At 42.6% G+C, this 22,922-nt stretch overlaps 1 protein-coding gene across 3 annotated transcripts in view; it reads right to left on the reverse strand.

Moving 5' to 3' along the window:
* Nucleotides 1–22,922, reverse strand: part of Pcsk5 (proprotein convertase subtilisin/kexin type 5) — a 431,011-nt gene that overhangs the window by 118,777 nt on the left and 289,312 nt on the right. For all 3 annotated transcript variants that reach the window (XM_087575048.1, XM_087575031.1, XM_087575011.1), the window contains one exon: nucleotides 1,304–1,406. In XM_087575048.1, coding sequence (XP_087431174.1) covers nucleotides 1,304–1,406 — 103 coding nt within the window. The remainder of the gene's footprint in view (nucleotides 1–1,303; nucleotides 1,407–22,922) is intronic.

The raw sequence follows: 22,922 nt of genomic DNA on the forward strand, positions 1-22,922 counted from the left end.
TATTTTTTCCTTGTCCTTCCCTACCTCCGTCTTTCCTTTTAGTCGTCGTGCTGTATTTCTTGCCTTCTACTTCTGAGGGATTCTGACAATCAAACCCACGGTCTTGATGACACACAAGGCAAGCAAATGTTTATAAAACTGTTACTCTATGCTTATCACTGTGGAAAATAAAGAAATAAATACAGCTCAGCCCTTGTTCACAGGGCTGTCACAGTCCCGAGGAAGAATGAGGACAGAATGACCCTTGGGCAGAGGGAGTGTCTCAGTAGAGTTGCAATATCTTTATCCAATTTGGGAGACACACACACACACACACACACACACACACACACACACACACACACACACACAGAGAGAGAGAGAGAGAGAGAGAGAGAGAGAGAGAGAGAGAGAGAGAGAGAGAGATTGGCCTAGCTTCTTACACATTTAGCTAAGCATGGATAAGGCCATTGATTCTGTCACCCAGAAGCTCCCAATTAAAACCTAGATCAGAGTAGCATTGTTAAAAATATATATTGGGCATTCAATCCTCTTTATTGGAGATGTCCATTAGATTAAGTGTTGCTCATTCCATTGCTTGCTATTTCTCTTTGACATGTAGTGATGCCTCCAGTTTTCCTTGCACTGTACTAGGAAGGAGATGCAAATGTGAGATCTCAAGAAACAAGCATTTGGAAACAGTTGTCTTCCAGACACCTACGAAGGCTACACATGCTCTGATGCCATTAGAGTAGAAGGTCATAAAAGATTAGGGTATGATGATTTGAGTTGGATCTCCAGGACTCACATGTTAGAAGGAGAGAACTTATTCCCATAATTTGTCACAAGTACTGTAGACACATGTATGGATAGATATAGATTACATGTAAGTAAATAATAAATTAACAAACATAGTAATTTTTAATAAGAGGGAAGTAATGCTTTTACATAATAGTTTTCACTTAAATTGATTATAGAAATGAATATATATATATATATATATATATATATATATATATAAATTGAAATGCTGTTTGAGGGATGAGTTTGTAGGATATGGGATTCCACTGGTGAAAAGTGATCTCAAAGGTATATTTTCATTAACAAGATAGCTTTTATAGTATTTAGGAAATTGGTCTTTGCCCAGGGTACTAACCTCAAGGGAGAGGATGCTACAGAGGTACGTTGTGGTCAGACAAAAAGGATTATCTATGTCATGGGAAGGAGTCTGGGTCCTGTGTCCAACAGCCCAGTTAGGTGCCACTAAGGTGGTCAACACATCCTCTCTATACCCCACCCCTAGGAATCACTAAAAGTCACTCACCTTGTTATGGGGCAGCTGATACAGTCGTCCTGAGTTGGTCCCCAGCACTTGGCACATGAGGCATCACAGATTTGGCAGTGGCCTTGCTCATCAATATATTCTCCTGTGGAACAAATGTAGCTGTTTACTTTATTCCACATAGCAAGCCTGCCAGGGCTGACAGTCGGGGATTAGCCAGAGCTCTTGCTGGCTACTTGAGCAGTGGAAATAACACAAGACATGGTTATGCTTCAAGTTAAGCAGTGGTCAGGCCACACCCACATCTTGTCTAAGCATGCTATAAGGGGAAGGATTGTAGTTTTAGGGAAAGAATAGAAGTAGTGTTTTGACTGAAATTTGGCAGATGCGAAATAGATGTTATCCTTAAAGATTACCAGTGAAGAAACAGAACAGGGTTTTTCATTCAGCTGGAAAATTTATCTTTCCCATAGGAGTACATATCTGATCTTTCCACAGAACTCAGTGCAGCTTCACACATTTCTCTTGAACATAGGAAATCACCACCACAGCAAGGGGTAGAGAGAGGTCAACCTGCCCAAAGGCATCAAAGACAGGGTAGCCCTCAATGTATCCATCCCTCCTCCCACACCACATCTCTTCTCCCTTGTCACTGTAAAAACCCAAACCAAACCAAACAACAACAATCAAACACAAAATCACAACAGTCTGAGAGCTTTCTTCAGCCAGATCCAAAGTGCCACATTTTGTTGTCGTTTGAGAACAGATAATCCTCAGAATAAAATGTTGTCCAGATTCTGGCAGAACCATTGCTTTCACTTGGCCTCACCCCACTCTTGAATTTGACAGCTATTTAATCATCTGGAGCTTGTCAATGTGAGAACCACCTGGAGTGGTGAGGTAGGATGACCCATTCATGGCTTAGTCAAGCCACCTCAATGATGTTCTAAGATAACTCATGGTTTTACTGTAGTTGCATTCCGATGGATGGGGATGGAACACCCCATCTTTGGTTTTTCCTACTTCAGTGCAATTTTAATCCAGCAACATGGCTGCTCTGGCAAGAAATCACACTCAAAAGACCTTCTAGGTCTGTGTGATCTGGCTGGGATAGACCAACCCTAATCCATGGCTGGAATATAGGCATGCCCTTAGTATATACCTTTAAAGTAAAATTGGTTTGTAGAAGGAAATGGTCATGTTTGAAAGTGATAAATCAGAGAAAGGTTTGCCTAAATGAGTCAGAGGTAGATATGTCAAACTCTCATGAGAACAGAGAGGAAAGAAAGACAACTAAAGAGAGAATACAGCAAATACAGAGGCGAATGCCAGCAGCAAACCACTGAACTGAGAATAGGACCCCCGTTGAAGGAATCAGAGAAAGAACTGGGAGAGCTTGAAGGGGCTCGAGACCCCATATGAACAACAATGCCAAGCAACCAGAGCTTCCAGGGACTAAGCCACTACCTAAAGACTATACATGGACTGACCCTGGACTCTGACCTCATAGGTAGCAATGAATATCCTAGTAAGAGCACCAGTGGAAGGGGAAGCCCTGGGTCCTGCTAAGACTGAACCCCCAGTGAACGGGATTGTTGGGGGGAGGGCGGCAATGGGGGGAGGATGGGGAGGGGAACACCCATAAAGAAGGGGAGGGGGAGGGACTAGGGGGATGTTTGCCCGGAAACCGGGAAAGGGAATAACACTCGAAATGTATATAAGAAATACTCAAGTTAATAAAAAAAAAAAGAGAGCAGGTGGGGAGAGAAAGAGGAAGAGAAAGGAAAACAAGAGGTGGAGGTGGAGGGGGAGGGAGGGGGCAGTTTTACAGAGACAGGTTTTAGGTGAAGAAAGAATGAGCCAGAGAATGAAACATTTATTAATTCACTTATTTTGTGCATTCTTTTTTGTTGCTTATTTTTTTCCACAATGTCTCACCATACAGGTCAGGCTGCCCTGGGTCTTATTATACAGGCCAAGCTGCCCTGGAACTTGTGATCTACTTGCCTCAGCTTTCTGAGTGCCAGGGTTATAAGAGAACACCACCATGCCTATGTGGAAAATTAATTCTCCCTCTTTTTCATCAGTACCTTGGCTATGTGTCTTCTTGATCTGCTCAAGTATAATGGCCTCTATTCAGCACTCATAAAATAGCGTTAGATCTAATGACCACTGAGCATTCCCTAGCTCTGCAATTTTGAAAACATGATCTAAGCAGTAGTTCTCAACCTCTCTAATGCTGTGACCCTTTAATATAGTTCCTCATGTTGTGGTGACCCCAACCATAAATTTATTTTTGTTGATGCTTTATAACTGTAATTCTGTCACTGTTACAAATTGTAATGTAAATACCTATGTTTTCCAATGTCTTAGGTGACCTCTGTGAAAGGATCGTTCAATCCCAAAAGAGGTAAAGACCCCCATAGGTTGTGAACAACTGATAAGCACAAGCATTTACACACCTCACTCCTTGTGTTCTCTACTTAGACTGGGCCAAACTTTCTCCAAGCTCACTTTCTCCTCATACTCTTCAGAAGGAGACATCTAACTTGAGGATATGATATCTGAGTTTGCTCAGTTTCCTTTTTCTCAATGTCTAAACTCCTTGTGAGCTCCTTGAGTGCTTGCTCTCTTAGCACCTGTCTTTAAGAAAGGTGTATCTTTCCTCTTGCCCATTGACAACTGTCCATTTAGTGCTCTTCATCTCCCTTCCTTGGGATATTCCTTCCAATCCCTCAGTCTTAAATCTCCTCTTTATGTCTTCATGTTACAGCATCCACAAAGATTCTCTCCTAACCCTTCCCAAGACCCTTCCCTTCCTGAGAAGTGGTGGCTCAAGACTGTTTATTTTCCTCTTGGTACTTGGTAACAAAATGGAGAACATTTTGTGACCTTGAAGCTTATGTAAGCGAGTCATCAAAGGACAGCTAAATGGTTCATCCCTCTCCAGTCTGCACGCCTCTTCACTTTACAATAAGTACTGGCTTTACAACAGATGACAATAGAGGGCCCTGCCCCAATTCCCATATTTATGTGGATGTCCAATTAGTCACATAAACAACTGCCTTCAGTCCTTGTGCACAGGCAAAAGTCTTCGCCTGCACATTTGGAACTGAGGAAGTCAGATTCCAAGGGCATAAGGAAGTTACTTTTTTTTTTTCTTTTGCGTTGTTGGAACAGCAAATTCTTGTCATCTGTCTTCGTTGCACAATGAAGTTGAATGTTTATGACAGGCATGATATACAAAATTCTTAGGAGAAATCACTTTTAGCAGAGATGCCAGGAGCCAGCATATTGTTCACCTATCCTACAAACTCTTCCTTTTGGCAACTTCTGTTATTATGTCCGGATCCTACTTCTTCTGTGGTTGGAATATTTCCATTTTTCTATTAGTTCCTTTAAATCCTGTTTTATAGGGCTATAAAGGACTCTGAAGAAGTTGAAGCACATGGGGAGGAAGGGCTTTTGGAAATTTGAAGACCCAGCTTCAAAGTGAATCCTTGTGAATTTAGAAGTGTATAAGTAAGCAACTTGCTATGCTACTTCTAGCCTTGATAACAGTGAAATGTTAATAATCTTAGATTAAAAAGAACTCAAATGAGCTCATCCAGAAAAGGTGAACATGCATATGATTCCCAGTTATAAAACAACCCAAGACATAATAATAGACTTTAGATATATATGGCCACAAAATGAGCTAGCTCACCACCACCTCTCTCTCTCTCCTTTCCTTTTCCTCCTTACTCCTTACATGTTTATCTCTCTTCCTTTTTTGGGTGGGACAGGGTCTCATGTAATCCATATTGGCCTTAAACTCACCAAGTAGCAGAATATAACCTTGAACTCATGATCCTCTTACCTCTGTCTCTGATATTTCAGATTTTAGGCTTTTTCCATCCTGCTCATCTCAAGAGCTTTGCTCTATAGGAGCATTGTGTATTTATTGATTCTAACAAACTTGATTGTACAGTTTGTGTAAATACATATCCCAATAAAGGAACAAATACTTAAGTAATAGATTATGATGTGCTTTAAAACATTTATTTTGGGGCTGGGGATTTAGCTCAGTGGTAGAGCGCTTACCTAGGAAGCACAAGGCCCTGGGTTCGGTCCCCAGCTCCGAAAAAAAAAAAAAAAGAACCAAAAAAAAAAAAACATTTATTTTTATCAAAGTGGCTAGTACATGGGGGAGGAGGACTAGGCACTGGGAATCCAGCTGCTTGGTATTGCCAGTTGTTTCACAGAGCAGCCTGGCTATTTCAGCTTCCTGTGTAAAGTCTACGTATGCGGTTTATCACCCAAGTGCCAGGAATCATGTGACTTTATTGAATAATTTCACAATCCGAAGTGCTAATTAAATAATACTATCTCTTTGCAAGAAAGCCAATACATAGCCTCCAACTTAAAATACCATTGTGTGAAGACAATTTTCATGAAAAAGAACTATACATTTATTATTTTATGCCAGCTACAATAAATGCTTGGCAACATTTGCAGCTAATTACATGCTAATGAAATAAGTCAGTTTTTAAAGCCTCGTTAAGCTGATGTTTTTATAGCAGTGCTCAATAAATGAGACCATCAACTGAGACTGAAACACCTTTAGCTTAAAGTCTCCACAGTCACTCAGCTTTAAAGGAGAAGGATATTTAGACAAGGTCTCCAATAGTGGTGAACTTTGAAGCTATTAGACCAGGTGAAACGGACCAATCACAAAAGGACAAATGCTTTATGAGGCCTGCAGAGTAGTAAAAGTCATAAGGACAAAGTGAAAAGGTGATTTCCAGGGGGCAGTGTGTGAGGGCCATAGGGTGTTAGAGTTTCATGGGTTCAGAGTTTCAGTTAGAGAAGATCAAAGCGTTCTGGGGATAGATGGGGGTGATGGCTACACAGCATGTAAATGAACACAAATGCAGGGACGAAACTAAACTCTGAAAATGGCTATCTATCTATCTATCTATCTATCTATCTACCTATCAATCTATCTATCTAACATTATCTACCCAAAAAGATTGCTCCTTAACAGCCTATACTCAATATTAACAGCAACAGAACCCCTTCAGGCTTTGGGGAAATGCATAAAAAGCACTGACTGTCTTAGGGTACAGATCTGTCAAATAAAGACTTGAGAGAGGTGATAATGGTAGGCAGTGGGTGTACAGGTACACCCATCAGAAGGGAGACATCTGGTAGAGACCATCCTCTGTGTCTCCCCCTACCCCAGGAACCACTACAGGCAAAAAGAAAACAAGAACAAGGAGACAGTTAGGAGAGTCCCACCAACCTTCCTGGTCTGGCTATGTGTCTGAGACACTGATAGAATGCTTCTGTAATCTATTCTTTCAGCATTTCCTTTGGTTCACCTCCCTCCCCATGGGATGCTTGGGTTGACAGGACTTGCATTTCCTAGTCCTGTGGCTCTCTCACTCTCAGGCCTAGGCGTATCTGTGTGCTGTGTGTAGTCACATAGGATACCATTCTGGCATCCTCAGGGCTGGTGCTCCTACACTCTGGATGGATCATAAATTTTAGATGCAATACACGTGCAAATATTTAGCTTCCTTCAGCTTACACGTTCTTCAAAGGGCAGAACGAAGAGGTGACATTCTTCTCTCCACCCTTGTTTTAGCACTGACCACATTAAGACACACAGAGAAGGAACCCAAAGTGAAGCGCTGGCCAACGAACCTGAGTCCAGAGGGGATACTGCAAGCACACAAGCTTCTATTCATTGACGCTTTCCGTATTACAAGTGCTGTACTATGTAATATCTAGTTCAGACAGAAACCTCTTTTGTGAGCGAGAAACTGAGGCTCAGATGGATGAAACATTTTGCATAAATTAATTCTACTAGGCAAGTGACAGTTGGGCTGTGCCCCAGGAACTCGGAGCCCAGCCCGTGCCCTTTTTACAACGTACCCCTGTGATGGATTCAATTGCGCTTTCAGTGTTCCAAGTAGTTTTGCTGTGTATAAAAAGAAAGCCATGCATGCCTTATTCAAACCACTTGGTGAGGTAACAGCAGTATCAAAAGGGAGGTCACTGTGAAAATGAATGGACACAGAATAGGCACGCTGCACCAACTGGATTTTCTTAATGATCGAATAAGCCTTCCAAATGTATGTTCTCTGATCAAATGGCCCCATGTATTAAAAGGCCATTTTGTGAATCAAATCAATTGAGCTTCTTAAGCAGTTTGTTGCACCTCTAGGCACTAAGCCCTTAAGTGAAACTCAAAATATCATTTTTAATTAGTAAAGCAAACTTATCAGATCTCTAGGAAAAAGATTTTTTTTCTCATTTGGAATGGCGGAGATTGAGTCGAGGAACTCCTACTGCCTGTGAGCACGGTAGCATACTGACCTACATTCCCAGCATGGACAGGATTTTTTTGATGCTTCTTAAATGCTGTCTGAAAAGAACATAAATTTGGTGTTTGGGAAATAGCTTGAAGCCAGAATACCATCTCTTCAACCCTCAGGTAAAAGAACAAATACAAAACCAAAAAAGCACAACATATATAGGCTCTTGTTTACCATTTCCTTGACTAAATGACTCTAGTGTTGCCTCTGTGTTAGTGAACGTCTACTAAATCCTAGGGTGATGGCACTGGAATTGAATAGGCACAGACAGGGGGACTCAACATCGTAACTCTTAATATACAGTCCACAAAACTGAAACTCAGAGACAGAAAGAGAAATGTGGTTTGCCAGGGGTTGAAGGTGGGGAGGATAGGGAGAGGCTGATCAATCAGTCAGAGGAATGAGTTTGTGAGCTTTACTGTACAGCATGGGGACTGTAGTTAACAGCAGTTGACTGGATATCTGAAAACCTCAGAGAGAACAGGGTAAGTGTTCTCACCAGCAAACAAGCAGAGGAGGCCCTACATATGTTAATAACTCAACTTAGCCATTCAATGGTGTATACTATTGCGAAGTATCCTGCTGTTTTTATTTTTGAAATGAGTTGCAAATATTTTATTCGTGTGTGTGTGTGTGTGTGTGTGTGTGTGTGTGTGTGTGTGTACAATTTGAGACAGTTGATTCTTTCCTCCTACCATGTAGGTTCTAGGAATTGTACTCAGCTTGTCAGGTTGTCAAGTTTGGTGGCAAGTGCCTTTATCCACTGAGCCATCTTGCCAGCCTTTGTGCCCTATACCCTGTTAATGTGTACAAATTCCATCAATTAAGGGGATAGACAGTGAAGTAAAATAAGACCCAAGGGGAGAAAAAGGTATGAGTGTAATTGTTATCTGCAATGAAACACAGTGAACTTGCACACTCTATCATGTCCTGGGCGTGAGGACAATATGGTGGACAGTTGTCCATTACACATCTTCAGTGTGCACACCATCTTTTTTAAGGAGGGAATTGTTTTGCCTTGGGTTTCAGAGATTACAGTTCATTATACAGTGGTGGGAACGTGAGGCAGCAGCTTCTCATATAGTGTCAGTCCAGAAAGCAGAGTAATTCTGGAGTGACCCACCTCCAAAAGATTCTTTAGCCCATGAAAACAACACACCAGTTAGAGGCTGCGTAGTCAGTCACACGAGCCTGTCAGAGCCATTGCAGGCGGGCACGTAAATTTTCCTAACCATTGAATGAGCTCTTTCTATCCCTGCAAATGATACTAGAATCTTTACAGGGTCTAATGGTATACTAGCTCTCTCTACTCAGCATGAGTTTTTATCCTCGAAGGCTTGTTCTATTTGTAGTTGCAGAGAGGGGAAGGTGTGGTATCTGATGCACACTGAGGGGCTGTTTTGGAACACCATAGTAGAGGTAAGGAGCTATAATTTGGTCAACGTTTCCTTCCTTCCTTCCTTCCTTCCTTCCTTCCTTCCTTCCTTCCTTCCTTCCTTCTTTCCTTTCCTTTTCCTTCCTTCCTTCCTTCCTCCCTCCCTTCCTTCCTTCTTTCCTTTCCTTTCCTTTTCCTTCCTTCCTTCCTTCCTTCCTTCTCTCCTTTCCCTTCCCTTCCCTTCCTTCCTTCCTTCCTTTCCTTTCTTTTCCTTCCCTCCCTCCCTTCCTCCCTCCCTTCCTTCATTTCCTTTCTTATCCTTTTACTTCCTTCCTTCCTTCTTCCCTTCCTTCCTTCCTTCCTTTCTTCCTTCCTTCCCTTTCCTTTTCCTTCCTTCCTTCCTTCCTTCCTTCTTTCCTTTCCCTCCCCTTCCCTTCCTTCCTTCCTTTCCTTTCTTTTCCTTCCCTCCCTCCCTTCCTCCCTTCCTTCCTTCATTTCCTTTCTTTTCCTTTCCCTCCCTCCCTTCCTTCCTTCCTTCCTTCCTTCCTTCCTTCCTCTCTCACTACCCTCCCTCCCTCCCTCCCCTTTTCCTCTCTCTCTTTCTTTACCTTTTGCAAAGCCTGTACAACTGCAGGAGTAATATTCTAACTTCAGGGGGCACCTTCTATCCAGGGCACACCATTTCCTTCCTCTTTGGAGAGTTGATAGAAGGTGACATTATTAGGACTATAGTCCACGGCGTATACCAAACACTCCTGACCTGGTCAAGAGAGCCAGGGTAGAGATGGTTAAAGTTTTAAGTCCTTCTTACAGAATGGACTAAGAACAGAGCATTTCCTGCTATGGTTTAAGTTCTGATACATGGATAATCTGTTTTTCCCCACTTTCATTTCCATAGCAACTCAATGAACCTTCTAACCTGCCGTCATCACGTGACTAAGCTAGGACAGCTGCTTCATCCCACTCGGCCACAGGAAGGAACATCTTCAAATTACCCCCTTTCTCTTCCTCAATGCAAAGACCATGCTGACTTTACCTTTCCTCCCCAATGCTCCTCTAGTCTCTCGCTGACCTGTCTTCATATGCACCAATGTCTCAGGCGACTCTCTAATTAGGAGGAAAGAGAAATCCTGGGAAAAGCACAATCGCATGACCAGTCCTAGTATTGTGGCCCAGCCCTGCTCTGGCAGTCAACAACTTAGCCTTTAACTGGGTCACTGTCAGCATCACCACAGGCATGGGTGCTGTTGTACAGCTTATCTAATGACAGATTTGTGAGGAGCCTGGAACCCCTAATGGTGACTAGGGAAACATGTCCATGCCATTTGTCAGGTTGCCATATGTTCCATTGGGAGTGACCACGCTGTGCTTTTCAAAACAGCCTTAGAGTGTAAATAGAGAACTGAAAACTGCTCAGTGTTGTGTGTCAGGAGAACAGGAGGCACCATGCTCTGCAAATGAGAAAAAAAGAAAAACCTTGAGTCACCCGACCTGGGCTTGGTTTTTTGAGTCTCTTCTCCAGCTGTCCCAAATTAATCAAACACATACTTCCCTGACATTCCTCTTCTGTGAAATGTGGATAATAACCTCTCGTGGTGTGTGGTGGGGATCAAATGGGGAAAAAAAAGACCTTAAAGCACCTTGCACAATGGATGGCAAAATGCTATGGTTACCAGAACCTTTAATTACATCACAATGTCACAACATTACATTTCTGTTAGCAATGTGGTTAGCGATAACTTGAAGCTTCTTTTGTCCGAATTAGGAATTCAGTCCTCAGAAGCTAACTCCTAGAACATTCTTCAAACCCTGGAAGACTGTATTCCAAATTGTGCTGTCTCTGCCATTCCCAAGAGGAATTGGAGAATGTATCGGCTACATATGTGGGTGGGTGGCAATGAGGCCGTGAAAACGAATGACCCTGTGGGCTAAAGACAGAGTCCTCTTGAAGCAACTGAGCTGCAAGATGCAGCCTACGCAAGTTATTTTATTTATTATTTATTTTGTTAACTGCCCTTGGAGACAGCCTCTCTGTATCAGAGTAAAATCAGCTTGTCTTAAATTTTGCTATGGAAAATTCCAGAGTTGTGGGTGTAGTCTTCTTAGGTGGCTGAGGTCAAAGTCTTTCTGAAATGGGCACAGCTCTTAGAAGAGGCTACTATCTAGGATGTTCCATCCCTCTGTAGGGTAGTCATTAGTCATGAACTACTTTATGTATGGATGGATGTATAAACTGTTTTTTAGGTCTCATATAACTCAGGCAGACCTTGAACTCCTGAAGTAGACAAGGGTGACCTTGAACTCCTGATCTCCCAAATGCTAGGATTATCAATGTATGCTTCGTTAAGTGGGAAGATGTCTACTTTCTTACTTGGAAGCTATGAAGACCAGGTTGTGTGTTGTTCTCTCTTGATGAGATAGAGGTGAGCATGAAAGTGAGGGCATTGGCATGTGTGTAGGTCTATGCCTACGTGAGATGTATACAAGAGCAGATGGGGCAGGGAAGGCATTATGGAAGAGACAGATCCCAGACTCAGAGTCTCTGCTGTTTCCCTGCCTACTATGTCCTGTCTTTCTGCATAGTTTCAGTGGTCAAAGCTCAAGATTTTGACTGGTCCTCACCCCTCTTAGAGAACAATGCCTTCCCTCAGAGGTAGGAGCCAGATTAAATACTCGGATTTACACTGAGATTTCCTAGATGTAGATTGTATCTCTTCCCTGCCTAGGTATGGGAACTCGGTTGGCCACTCTATGGAACCTCTCTGAGCTCTAGTCAATTTATTTGTAAGAGAGAAATAATCATAGGTGCTTTTTAAAGAGGTCAGAATAGGGGCTGGGGATTTAGCTCAGTGGTAGAGCACTTGCCTAGCAAGCGCAAGGCCCTGGGTTCGGTCCCCAGCTCCGAAAAAAAGAAAAAAAAAGAGGTCAGAATAATTAAATTACCCATCCCTTCAGGTGTGCTTCAAAGGCTAGCAATGTTGCCCAGTTGGAAGAGTGCTGGCCCAGCTGGCATGAAGTTCTGGCTTTGATACTAGCCAATAATCTCAGCATTAGGGAGGTAGAGGCAGGAGGATCAGGAGTTCAAAGTCATCTTTGACTAAATAATGGGTTCAAGGCTACCCTGTGCTACATGAGGCTATCTTTAAAAGATCCTTTGAAACGTATAGAACTCTGGCATGTGCTCAGATCAATGTTAGTTCTTGCTTTCCCAGTGAGCACAGCAAGAGCTCTTAGCTAAGCAACACGAGAGGAAAATGCTCTCTATAGGCATCCAGGTTTCAACACTCCTCTCCCACTCTTGCTATTTTGTTTGATTTACTGGGGATCAAGCAAAGGTCCTTTCTTGCATTTGCTGGCAAGCACTCCACGATTCTTCATTGTCTGGTGGTTTTAAACAATTTTCCTTTATTTAACTTCTCAACATAAGGCCATTGTTTCAACTCTGTACTTCCTCATTCATTTCTCTGCCTAGAAACAGAGAATGCTTCTCACACTATTGTTGACTTCAAAATACATGGGTAAACATCAACCCCTAGAAAAATCCTTAGCACAACTCTTCAGGGAGCACTTGGAAGAACGGACTGAAACTTTCATTAACTACTGACTTTTTTTTTCGGTTCTTTTTTTCGCAGCTGGGGACCGAACCCAGGACCTTGCGCTTCCTAGGCAAGCGCTCTACCACTGAGCTAAATCCCCAACCCCAACTAATGACTTTTTATAGCCAAGCAACACTGGTCATGTTTGATTGGCACCAAAGTCTCTTTTATCTTTTTACCCAGTGCCTGGATTTATAATCAATGAACAACACAGCCCTGGCTTTCTCTTGTGTCTTCTCCTATAGCCAGTAGTTTGTATACTGTCTTCTGTTCCTGCTACTGGAGGAAGTGGTTGTTTCTATTCCATAGTAAATGTTGATCTTTTACAAATTCATCTTTAGAAAATTACAACTTAAATGACATTAGATGGTTGCATAAGCCAAAGACATTCAAGTTCTCCTAGTCCACAAGCAGCTTTTCCCAAGCCTGGCCCTGTGCATTTTGGCTACTAGTGGTGAACAGAGCAAAGGATTGGGCCTCTCCTGGAGAGTTCGAGGCCCCAGGCGAATCATACCATGTAAAATCTGGTTAAGATGACTATCAAGATCCGTCTTGAAAGCAAAGAGGAGTCAAAGCAGGTCAGACAGCAGCCAGAGGGATTTGGGCAGGGGAGGAGGACCTGACTCACTAGCTTGGCCTCAGGGAGGGATCAAGGAACTAAGTTTCCAGAAAATAGCAGGCTACCTCAGCTCATCATGCTGAGTCAATGCAGATGAAAGGCATGGGCTGGACCCTTAAGGTCCAGAACCACCTAATATGGCATCTCACATATCTGCTCCCAAGGGGATGTAATACAATTAGTTTAATATGGAGTGGCTATTGGGAGAAACTCTGAGTAAGGACTTATATGGGGTGGACTTGACGTCTTAGATACCTCAGTCACGTGGCTCAGAACTATTTGCTTCTGGGTCATTTTTCTGGGGTATGTCTATACTTTACCAACCACACAGAATAGGCTCACTTCAATAACCCAAAACATAAGACACCACATATTCAAAACTAAACGTGGAGGTCAGAGCAGCTGGTTTCGATTGGATCCCTCTGCAAACAAAGATCAATTTCTTGCTCAGTTTTGGGCTCACCGAAGGAGTCAGAGACTATAACTGTATTGGTTTGTGTTGTTTGGGTGAAATTCATTAAAATCATTTGCTTACTGAACTTCAATATGGCTGACTTGGGCGTGAAAGGTTGGCTATGTTTAAGTGGGTCTCTTAGTTAGGGTTCTTTGCTGTGAAGATCCAGCATGACCATGTCAAATCTTATAAAGGAAAACTTTTAATTGGCACTATTTTACAGGTTCAGAGGTTTACTCCATTACCATGGTGAGGAGCACTGAAGCCTGCAGGCAGACATGGTGCTGGAGAAGGCTCTGAGAGTCCTATATTGATTGGCAGGCAGCAGGAAGTGAACTCGAGCTTCTGAGACCTGAAATCCTGCAGCACCCACAATGATGTACTTCCTCCAATAAGGCCACACCTCCTAATAGTGCCACTTCTTAGAGACCAAACATTTAAACACATGAGTCTATGGGGGCCACTCCTATTCAAAGCAGAACAGTGGGTAAAAAAGAAAATGGAGACTGACTGAGGAGAGGGGAGAGAGGACAAGGGCTTGAGACTGGGATGAGCAAGGCATCTAGAGAAGGGCAAGTGATTGGCATGGATAGAGCAGAAACTTCAACCCACATTTGAGGAAATGAAAAGGGAGTTTTGATAGGGGACTGTAGATGATGTCAGCTATAAGTATATCTGTTAGTTCAAGGGGAGGCAATAAAGATTTAGGTGGACATAAAATCTAGTATAGCTACACATGCAAAGCCTAGGAAAATAACTAGGAGGGGGCTCTGTTACATCTTGGCTGAGTGAATAGAACTTCAGAAAACAGAATGATGAGGACAGGGTAGGTCCCAAAGCACAGCAGAAGCAGCCATATTTGAAAGTGACATCTAATTGAGAGGTAGACAAAGTGACAAATCAGAGAAAGATTTGACAAAATGAGTCAGATATAGGATCTGCTCAACTCTCATGAGAAAAGCACAGGACAGAGAAGCTGTTCAAGAACATTGCAGAGAGAGCTGAGCAGCGAGTCAGTGCAGTGAGCTCAGAGTAGTTGGGTTCCCCCATGGTGAGTTCAAGCAGTTCAGTGCAGGTCAGCAGAGGAAGTAGAAGCCAGAGAATACGAAGGAGCCCAACAATTAGAACAAATTGCCAGAGTTAGTTTGATGTCAAGCAGAACAATTCAATGAGAAGCTAAGAGAAGCCAGTTTGAATCAGTCACCTTGGAGAGGTGTTTGGGCCAGAAGAATTGAGTTGAACCAGCCAGCCAGAGGTCAGAAAGCAGTGAGTCTCTGAGATGACATTTTAAATATGGTGAATAAAAGTTACTTTTACACTCATATCTGTAATTTTTGGATTAGTTACTTATCATTTGTAAATCTTGTTTCCATAGGTATAAAATGTGATAATGAACTCTTGGTCAATTGTTAATCACTATGATCAAATACCTGGTCCAAAACCCATAGAAGGGGAAAACATTTTTTTTGGGCCACGCTTTGAGTTGCTTTGGACATGTAGCAGCATGGTCTACTAAGGTGGGAATGAATGGCAGGGGAAGCCTGGTAGCCTCATGGTGACCAGGAAATAAAAAGAAGAAAAGAAAGAAAGAAAAGAAAATTGGTCAGTAGCCAGGGTGTCAGTACTCATTAAGATCATGGTCATAATGACCTAACTTCTTTATACGAGGTTCCATGTCTGCAAGACAAGAGGCTGCTTCATTCTAGTAGTGACACATAATAGAGGTGTTGTGCCTGGCATATAACAGATAACGAATAAATGCTATTACTATTATTACTGATAAATGTTAATGGCCTACATATAAGAAGTGAGTGGAGAGAGAAGAGTAATGTTTATGGGTTTGAATTTGGATCAGTAAGAAAATGGTATGTAGCATGGACAGAGCCTGGGAATACTAGCGGTCTAGCCAGTAATTTGTTAGAGTGCAGCTCCTGGCATCATGTTATTCACTTGCCCACATGCCACAGGCAGTGCTTTCACAGTGGCTGTTTTGAGACCTGCTCTAATTGGACTGCTGTGTTCTGTCTCTGACACACATTTAACAAGAGTTGATCGAGTAGAATACAGTGCAGGCATTCACAGCCCGTTCTGCCTAAAGGCATGCCATAAACAATCAGGAGCGAAGTTCACTGTTGCCAGATAAAGTATCATGCAAGAATGCCAAGTCTGTGAAAGAAGTGTCATCACCTGCCTGTTCCCATGGAGAGGCTGTCCCATCCTCCGCCAGCATAACTGTTTGGCAGAAAGGCCATACATCTGTAGACAATGTCACACCCACACAGAAACAGGAAGGTAAATAGTTACAAAGAGCTGTTATCACCATGGCTTCATCCGCTTGGATGTTTTGAGTATTTTGAAAGGTGGTCCCATGGGCACTTGCTTCTTAATCAGCAGCCAAGTATTACGCACAAACAAGTGTCAGCAGGTTAAATGCACAGTGCTCCTGAGTTTGCCTTCGTGGGCAGATGACTGAGCCTTACAAGTTACTTCAGACAAGCTGGTCTCTTCCTCCATGATCCCAGCTTATACAGGAAGAAGATAATTTGAGTTTATTAGGTTGCCACAGATCACACAATCTACAATTCATGTTGTTCTTGGCTTATACCCAATAATGCACACAGGGGCAGGGAGGGAATCATTTGGGGGAGACAAGAAGAGAAATGAAGGCAAAATAGTACTTGAGGATTGGAGAAGCTATGTCACTTCCAGATTGGCCAGAGGACTTCTATGGGGTTTGTTGGGAGTTTCATCCCCTGTACAACCTCCTAATTCCTCTGTCCCAAGGTCTCCTGACAGTAATGGTTTGTGTACAACTCTTCGCATTTCAGGTGTTCCCCTCCAGTTCACTGATCCTCCCTCTTCTGCCTCCTATAGTCTCCACATGGATGCTTTGCAGGATCTTCCAATCTCCATGTTCATTAGGCATAGTGGTTTGAAAGAAAACGCTCCCCCCCAAGGCCCATAGAAAGTGGCACTGTTAGAAGGTATGGCCTTATTGGAAGAAGTGGTCACTGAAGGTGGGCTTTGGGGTCAGGTCTTCAAGCCTCGCCCAGGGTGGCATCCACTTCCTCCTGCCTATTGATCAAGATGTAGAACTCTCAGCTACCTCCTCTCCAGTGCCATTTCTACCTCCAGGCCACCAGCTTCTCTATCATGACAATAATGGACTAAACCTCTGAAAGAGTAGGCCAGCCCCAATAAAATCTTTCCCTTCGTAAGAGTTGCATAGTCTCTTTGAAGCAATAGAAACCCTAACTAAGACACATGTTATCTGGTTACCATGTTTATATCCCTCCAAGTCTAGGTAGGTGTCATCACCATGAAGTCATAGGGCCAGCACAGAGAAGCCATCTTCTCTCATTATTTCCTACTACCCATACTTCCAGTGCTCTGCTTTACTCTGTAGATGGAATGGTCTGCCACAAACCCCAATTATTGTTTGAATCTCACTTTGAATCTCAGTTTGACCTAGAATTCCTTATGTAGTCCAGACCCATGTCAAACTTGCAGCTATCCTCCTGTCTCAGTCTCTTGAGTGGTAGGGTGATAGGTTTGTGCCATAACTCTCAAGTACAAATTCAAATTCTCTAATTAGGACAATCCTCCTACCTCAGCACTATTCCTTCCATGCAGAATAAAGTTCTGTGACTTAACACGAGCCTTCAAAAGCAGTTCCTTGCTTCATTTTCTGGTTGTTTCGTCTGAAGATTTCTTTGCAAACTACAGCAGACTCAGGGTATTCTGGACTTATCTTTGACATCACCACATGTGTATTTAGAAAATGATTAAAAGAAAGAGAATCTGCTGCAACTTACCTCAGAAGAAAGCAGACAGCATGGTGTACCAGAAGGAGAGACACATCCCAAGGAGTGTCTGTAACCCATGTTGAAGATTTTGTGTGTGAAGGTCACAGATTCATTGCCCCTGAGAAGTAATTCTCTGAATGTTTCCTACAGCATTGTGGTCTATAGTTTCACTGGAACATCTGGTTTGACAACATAACCTTCACTGGCCACCCTCTCTTTCTTGCTTAACACACATCACGACTCCCAGATAAGCTTCTTGAATTTTACTGTCACCTTGTCAGATTCTGGGAGGCCACCTAAGACATATCCTTATGTTCTGAGAGACTGGAATTACCAAGCTCTTTAAACACTCCCTTACTTGGATTATGGGTTTGCTTTGCTTTTACTCTCTTCTCTTTCTTTATCCCCCCAAAAAACCTCTCCTTCCACACATTTTGAAGTCACACCCCTGTGGCAGTTCCAGAGACTCTGTCCTACCACACACTCATACAGCTGTGCTCCACAGGACTGTGTGATTCTGCACACAGGCTTCTACCCTGTGGGACCTACTGTTCTTTGTGGCTAGCGATTATTTCCCAGGATGCAGAAGAGTATTTGTCATGAAATACGCTGAGTAAAATATGGTAAATAAGTAAACTGACACGTAGCATGGTAGGAGTTCAAAGGAAAATAAAAACAAAAATAGTTACCTAATAGCTGGAAGCACCACAGAAAGAGATTCATTAATTCACTAAACATGTAATTATCGAGATCCCAATATGTTTTAGGCACTACTTGGTATATAACACAAATCAAAATGAAGCAGGTGGGGCTCTGCTACTAAGCCACCGTGCTAAGCACTTAACATTTATCTGCCTTTATTGCAGTATGAAAGCCAAAAGGTAGGGAATCTCTCCACTCCTCACCGCGTTATACTCCAAGGCTTAGTGTATAGTAGGTGTTTATTGGCTGTTTGGTGAGTAAATAAGGCTAATGCATTAATGCTATTAGAGTGTAAACCAGAGTAACGGGAAGTATTTAGCCACCTTGTGGACGTTTCTTTAGTGATTAGGTGGGTAACACATGGCAATGTTCCCTGATGGCATATTACTATTTCTATTTTACTATTGAAAAAAATGGTGACTCAGAGGGTGGGGGATGGATCCAAATTCAGTAGGTTAAATAATGCCCCACTAAGGCATGGAGAACCAGGCTTGTCAATATTACTTTACATGGTGTCTCAGAGTTTTCCTGTTGTAAACAGACACCATGACCAGGGCAACTCTTATTTCTTTTGAAGTGTATAGCTAAATTAGTCATTTATTTTCTTTCTTTCTTTCTTTCTTTCTATTTATTTATTTATTTATTTATTTTTTATTAACTTGAGTATTTCTTATTTACATTTCGAATGTTATTCCCTTTCCCGGTTTCCGGGCAAAGATCCCCCTAATCCCTCCCCCTCCCCTTCTTTATGGGTGTTCCCCTCCCTACCCTCCCCCCATTGCCGTCCTCCCCCCAACAATCACGTTCACTGGGGGTTCAGTCTTAGCAGGACCAAGGGCTTCCCCTTCCACTGGTGCTCTTACTAGGATATTCATTGCTACCTATGGGGTCAGAGTCCAGGGTCAGTCCATGTATAGTCTTTAGGTAGTGGCTTAGTGACCAGGGCAACTCTTATAAGGACAACATTTAACTGGGGCTGGCTTTCAGGATCAGAGGTTCAGTCCATTATCATCAAGGCAGGAAGCATGGCGGCATCCAGGCAAGCATGGTGCAGGCAGGAGCTAAGAGTTTTGCATCTTCATCTGAAGGCTGCTAGCACTCACAGCGACACACCTACTCCAACAAGGTCACACCTACTCCAACAGGACTACACCTAGTAATAGTGCTACTCCCTGGGCTGAGCATATACAAACCATCACACATGGCAAAATATTTTGCAGATGTAGTTGCATTAAAGAACTTGATGTGGGATATTTATTACTAGTATTATTGGTTGAACTAACATAATCACCAGCATCCTTACAGGAGCAAGTAGGTGGACATTTGATTGTCGAAGAAGGTATTACAATGACCAGCAGAAAGAGGAGTTTAAAGCCCCGTTGTTGTCATTGACAATGGGGAAAGGGCCCATGAGCCAAGGAATTCAAGCAATGAATCTCTAGAAGTTGGAAAAGGGAAGGTACAGGTCTCTTTAGGGTCATGTGGGAGATGAACCTGCTAACACCTTGCTTTGAGCCAGTGAGATGCAAACACTGACCTCTAAGACTGGAGACTACATATGTGCTGTATTGAAGGTACCAAGTCATGGTCATTTGTTATAGCAGCTGTAGGAAGCTCATACAGCAAAGCTGCAAGTGTGATTGGTATGGCAGAATCAGCTGTGATAGATAAAGGTGACTTTCCTACTTGGGAGCTCTGCCTACTGTGAACTGTGTGGTTTGGGATGAGTAACCTAATTTCTTATGGTCAGGTCACAAAGCTACATGAGTAGCATCCTGCAGTAGAAATGTTGGTTTTCAACTGCTTTTTGCTGTAAGGAGGTCAAGTGAGGACCTGGATATTCACTAAGCATTGCCTGTAGGCAGGTCATCTCTGGAGGGAAGCATTGGCTCGACACTGCTTACTACTCAAGTAAGCACGGGGTTGCCATGGCAGTCCCAACAGGGACACACTTACAGTGTCCTGTTATGGTTCGTGTCTGAAATTTTAAAAGCTTGGCTGCTGCCTGGTGGGTTTTGAAAAAAGTGCTTCCATTTTGAGGACTCTGACTTCATCAGTGGATGAACTTCCTCAGTAGATGGGTAGATGGTATTAGGGTGTAGGGGGCAAGGCCTCATTGGAAGAAGTAGCTTGCAGGGACAGTATCCTGTAAAGATACTGCTTGCCCCAGCCAATGACATCAGTATCAACTAGGAACAGAATTCTTAGCTTCTCTGTTGGACTAACAAGCTGAATTAGAAATCCTGAGGTGGGATTGATATTGCCCAAATGAGGTGTCTGAGTAATTCTGACGCACCACTGCTCTGTGCCAGTCAGTCTTCTGAGAATCTTTTGGAGGGGGGCTGGGGATTTAGCTCAGTGGTAGAGCGCTTGCCTAGGAAGCACAAGGCCCTGGGTTCGGTCCCCAGCTCCGAAAAAAAGAACCACAAAAAAAAAAGAATCTTTTGGAGGGACAGTCAACATCTTGATGTAGACTCAGACTGCTCACTTCTCTGAGGTACTGTGCCAACACTGCAAAGACATTCTGGGATTCTCCCATCACAAGGGGAAGCTATAGTGCATACTCTCTCCACGGACTTACAGAGGGGTAGAGGTGGAATCTGTCTGATAGACACAGCAAGATGCGATTATTATTATATTAAAATGTCATATTCATCATTTAATTCATTAAATTGTTATATTTATTAAAATATAACACCTTTTTCTATTTTAATAACTGTGTATGCATTAGCTTGAGATGGCAAGGGTCCAATGATACATCTGTTGATAACCGCTTGATTCAGCTGTGCTTTTGAAGCACCCATATATCTGGAGTTTTCAAGACAAGACAAGGTCCTGTGTTCTTGACCTTACACAGACTATAGTGACCTGAAGCTCAGAGTATATGCATCCCAAAACCTGTGCAGGAATAAGTTAATAACAGAAGGTAGATTTTCTGCCTCTGTACTTTGCTGGTGTCATGGATAGAGATTTGGCTAGCTTGGGAATTCCTCAGTGCAAATCTACTCACCAGTGTTTCTGCTGTAGACCTCATGGTTGACACTACTCCAGCCAACTCCAGGAATCCTCCATGGTTTGGGAAGACTCACCTCTTTCCCTGCCTGTCCCTCATTGTGTCTATGGGAACCCCGTGGGCTGCCCTTCAGTTTTTCAGCCCAGGATCATTGTGTGTGAATTCTGCAGTGCTAGAATGGGGAGGGAGTAGGTTGATTAAGGACAAAGAAGAATAAAAGCTAACCCAGTAGCAGGTTAGTAGCAAGCTAAGTTTTGTGTATTTAATGGGAAAAAAATCTAAAATAGACCTTTGTAGAAAGCACATTTAAAAAACTCATAGCAATTGAGTAGGGCGAGTAGAGAAAGAGGCATTTGCAACCTTTTGTTTTGTTTTTGTAGTGCTAGGAATAGAACAGCCCAGAACCTCCCACTGTCCTGAAGCTAGGCAGGTGTTCTAGTACAGCTACACTTACAGTTGCTGTCTGAAGCTTTAGACTTGTAGCACACTGGTTTCTTTCCTTCTTTCCTTCTTTCCTTCCTCCTTTTCTCTATCTTTCTTTTTTTTTATTGTGCAGGAATTGAATCCAACGTATTTAGCCCCAAATTGTAATCCTTTTAGCTCAGTCTTCTGTGGTTGAGATTAGCAATATGTGTGGCTATCCCCATATATATATTCCAAGTCCATACATTTACTTTTGCTAATTTCTGCCTCCTCCTGACTTATCTGCATCCACCACAGTTTGGAATATGTACAAAAGGCTGAAAGGATTCAGCAGTTACCTGGCTAATTTGCCACTTCTGATATTGCATAATTTAATTCTCATCCTTCTTACTCCCAAACAAGAGGCAAACAGACAAACGTACCACCTTATTTGTCCTGACCTGACAATTGTATCACAGTATCATCATTAATCCATCCACCCATCCATTTCAAATTTATTGAGCAAATCTTTGATGGCACTAGCAGTGCTAAGCATGAGAGATCCAATAGTGAGAAAAAGCCAATGCTGTCATGTTTACAGTTTGGAGTAGGAGGCAGAGACAGGCTTAGCTAATGTAAAACATCAAAGGAAGCTCAGGGATGGCTGTAGGGGAAAGAAGAGGAAGGATGCACGGAGAAATGGAGAGGAAACAGGTCGAGTCAGATTTTGCAGGATTTGCTAATGGCTCTGGTAAACCAGAAGCAACAAGTTTCAGCAGGAGAGGAGAATAGTGAGGTCACATTGCAGTTTCACATCCTGATTCTTTCTTTCTTTCTCTTTCTTTCTTTCTTTCTTCCTTCCTTTCTTTCTTTCTTTCTTTCTTTCTTTCTTTCTTTCTTTCTTTCTTCCTTCCTTCCTTCCTTTCTTTCTTTCTTTCTTTCTTTCTTTCTTTCTTTCTTTCTTTCTATCTCTCTTTCTTTTTCTTAAAACTGAATCTGTCAAAGGTATGAAAGGAAGGCCCAGACCAGTGATGCTGACCTAATGTCATAGTGGGGAGGGAGATAGTTGATCCAGTGTGGGAGTGGATGGAGGGAAGAGGACAGATGGAAGAAAGAACCAGATGTGATTAGATTTGATCATGGACTGGCTATAGGCAGAAAGGAGGATAACATTCAAGGATGAATGATATATGAGTAGTTTAAATAGAATTAAGGGCCATCCCTAATGTGTTTGATACAGGCATTATCATTTAGTCCCAATGTCTCCACTGGACTATTATTGTACAAATAGAAAAACATTCGGCAATCTGCACTTCCCAGTAATCACACTGC

Source organism: Rattus norvegicus, chromosome 1 (assembly GCF_021556685.1).
Source record: "Rattus norvegicus strain SHRSP/BbbUtx chromosome 1, alternate assembly SHRSP_T2T, whole genome shotgun sequence".
In the NCBI taxonomy this organism is placed as follows: Eukaryota; Metazoa; Chordata; class Mammalia; order Rodentia; family Muridae; genus Rattus; species Rattus norvegicus.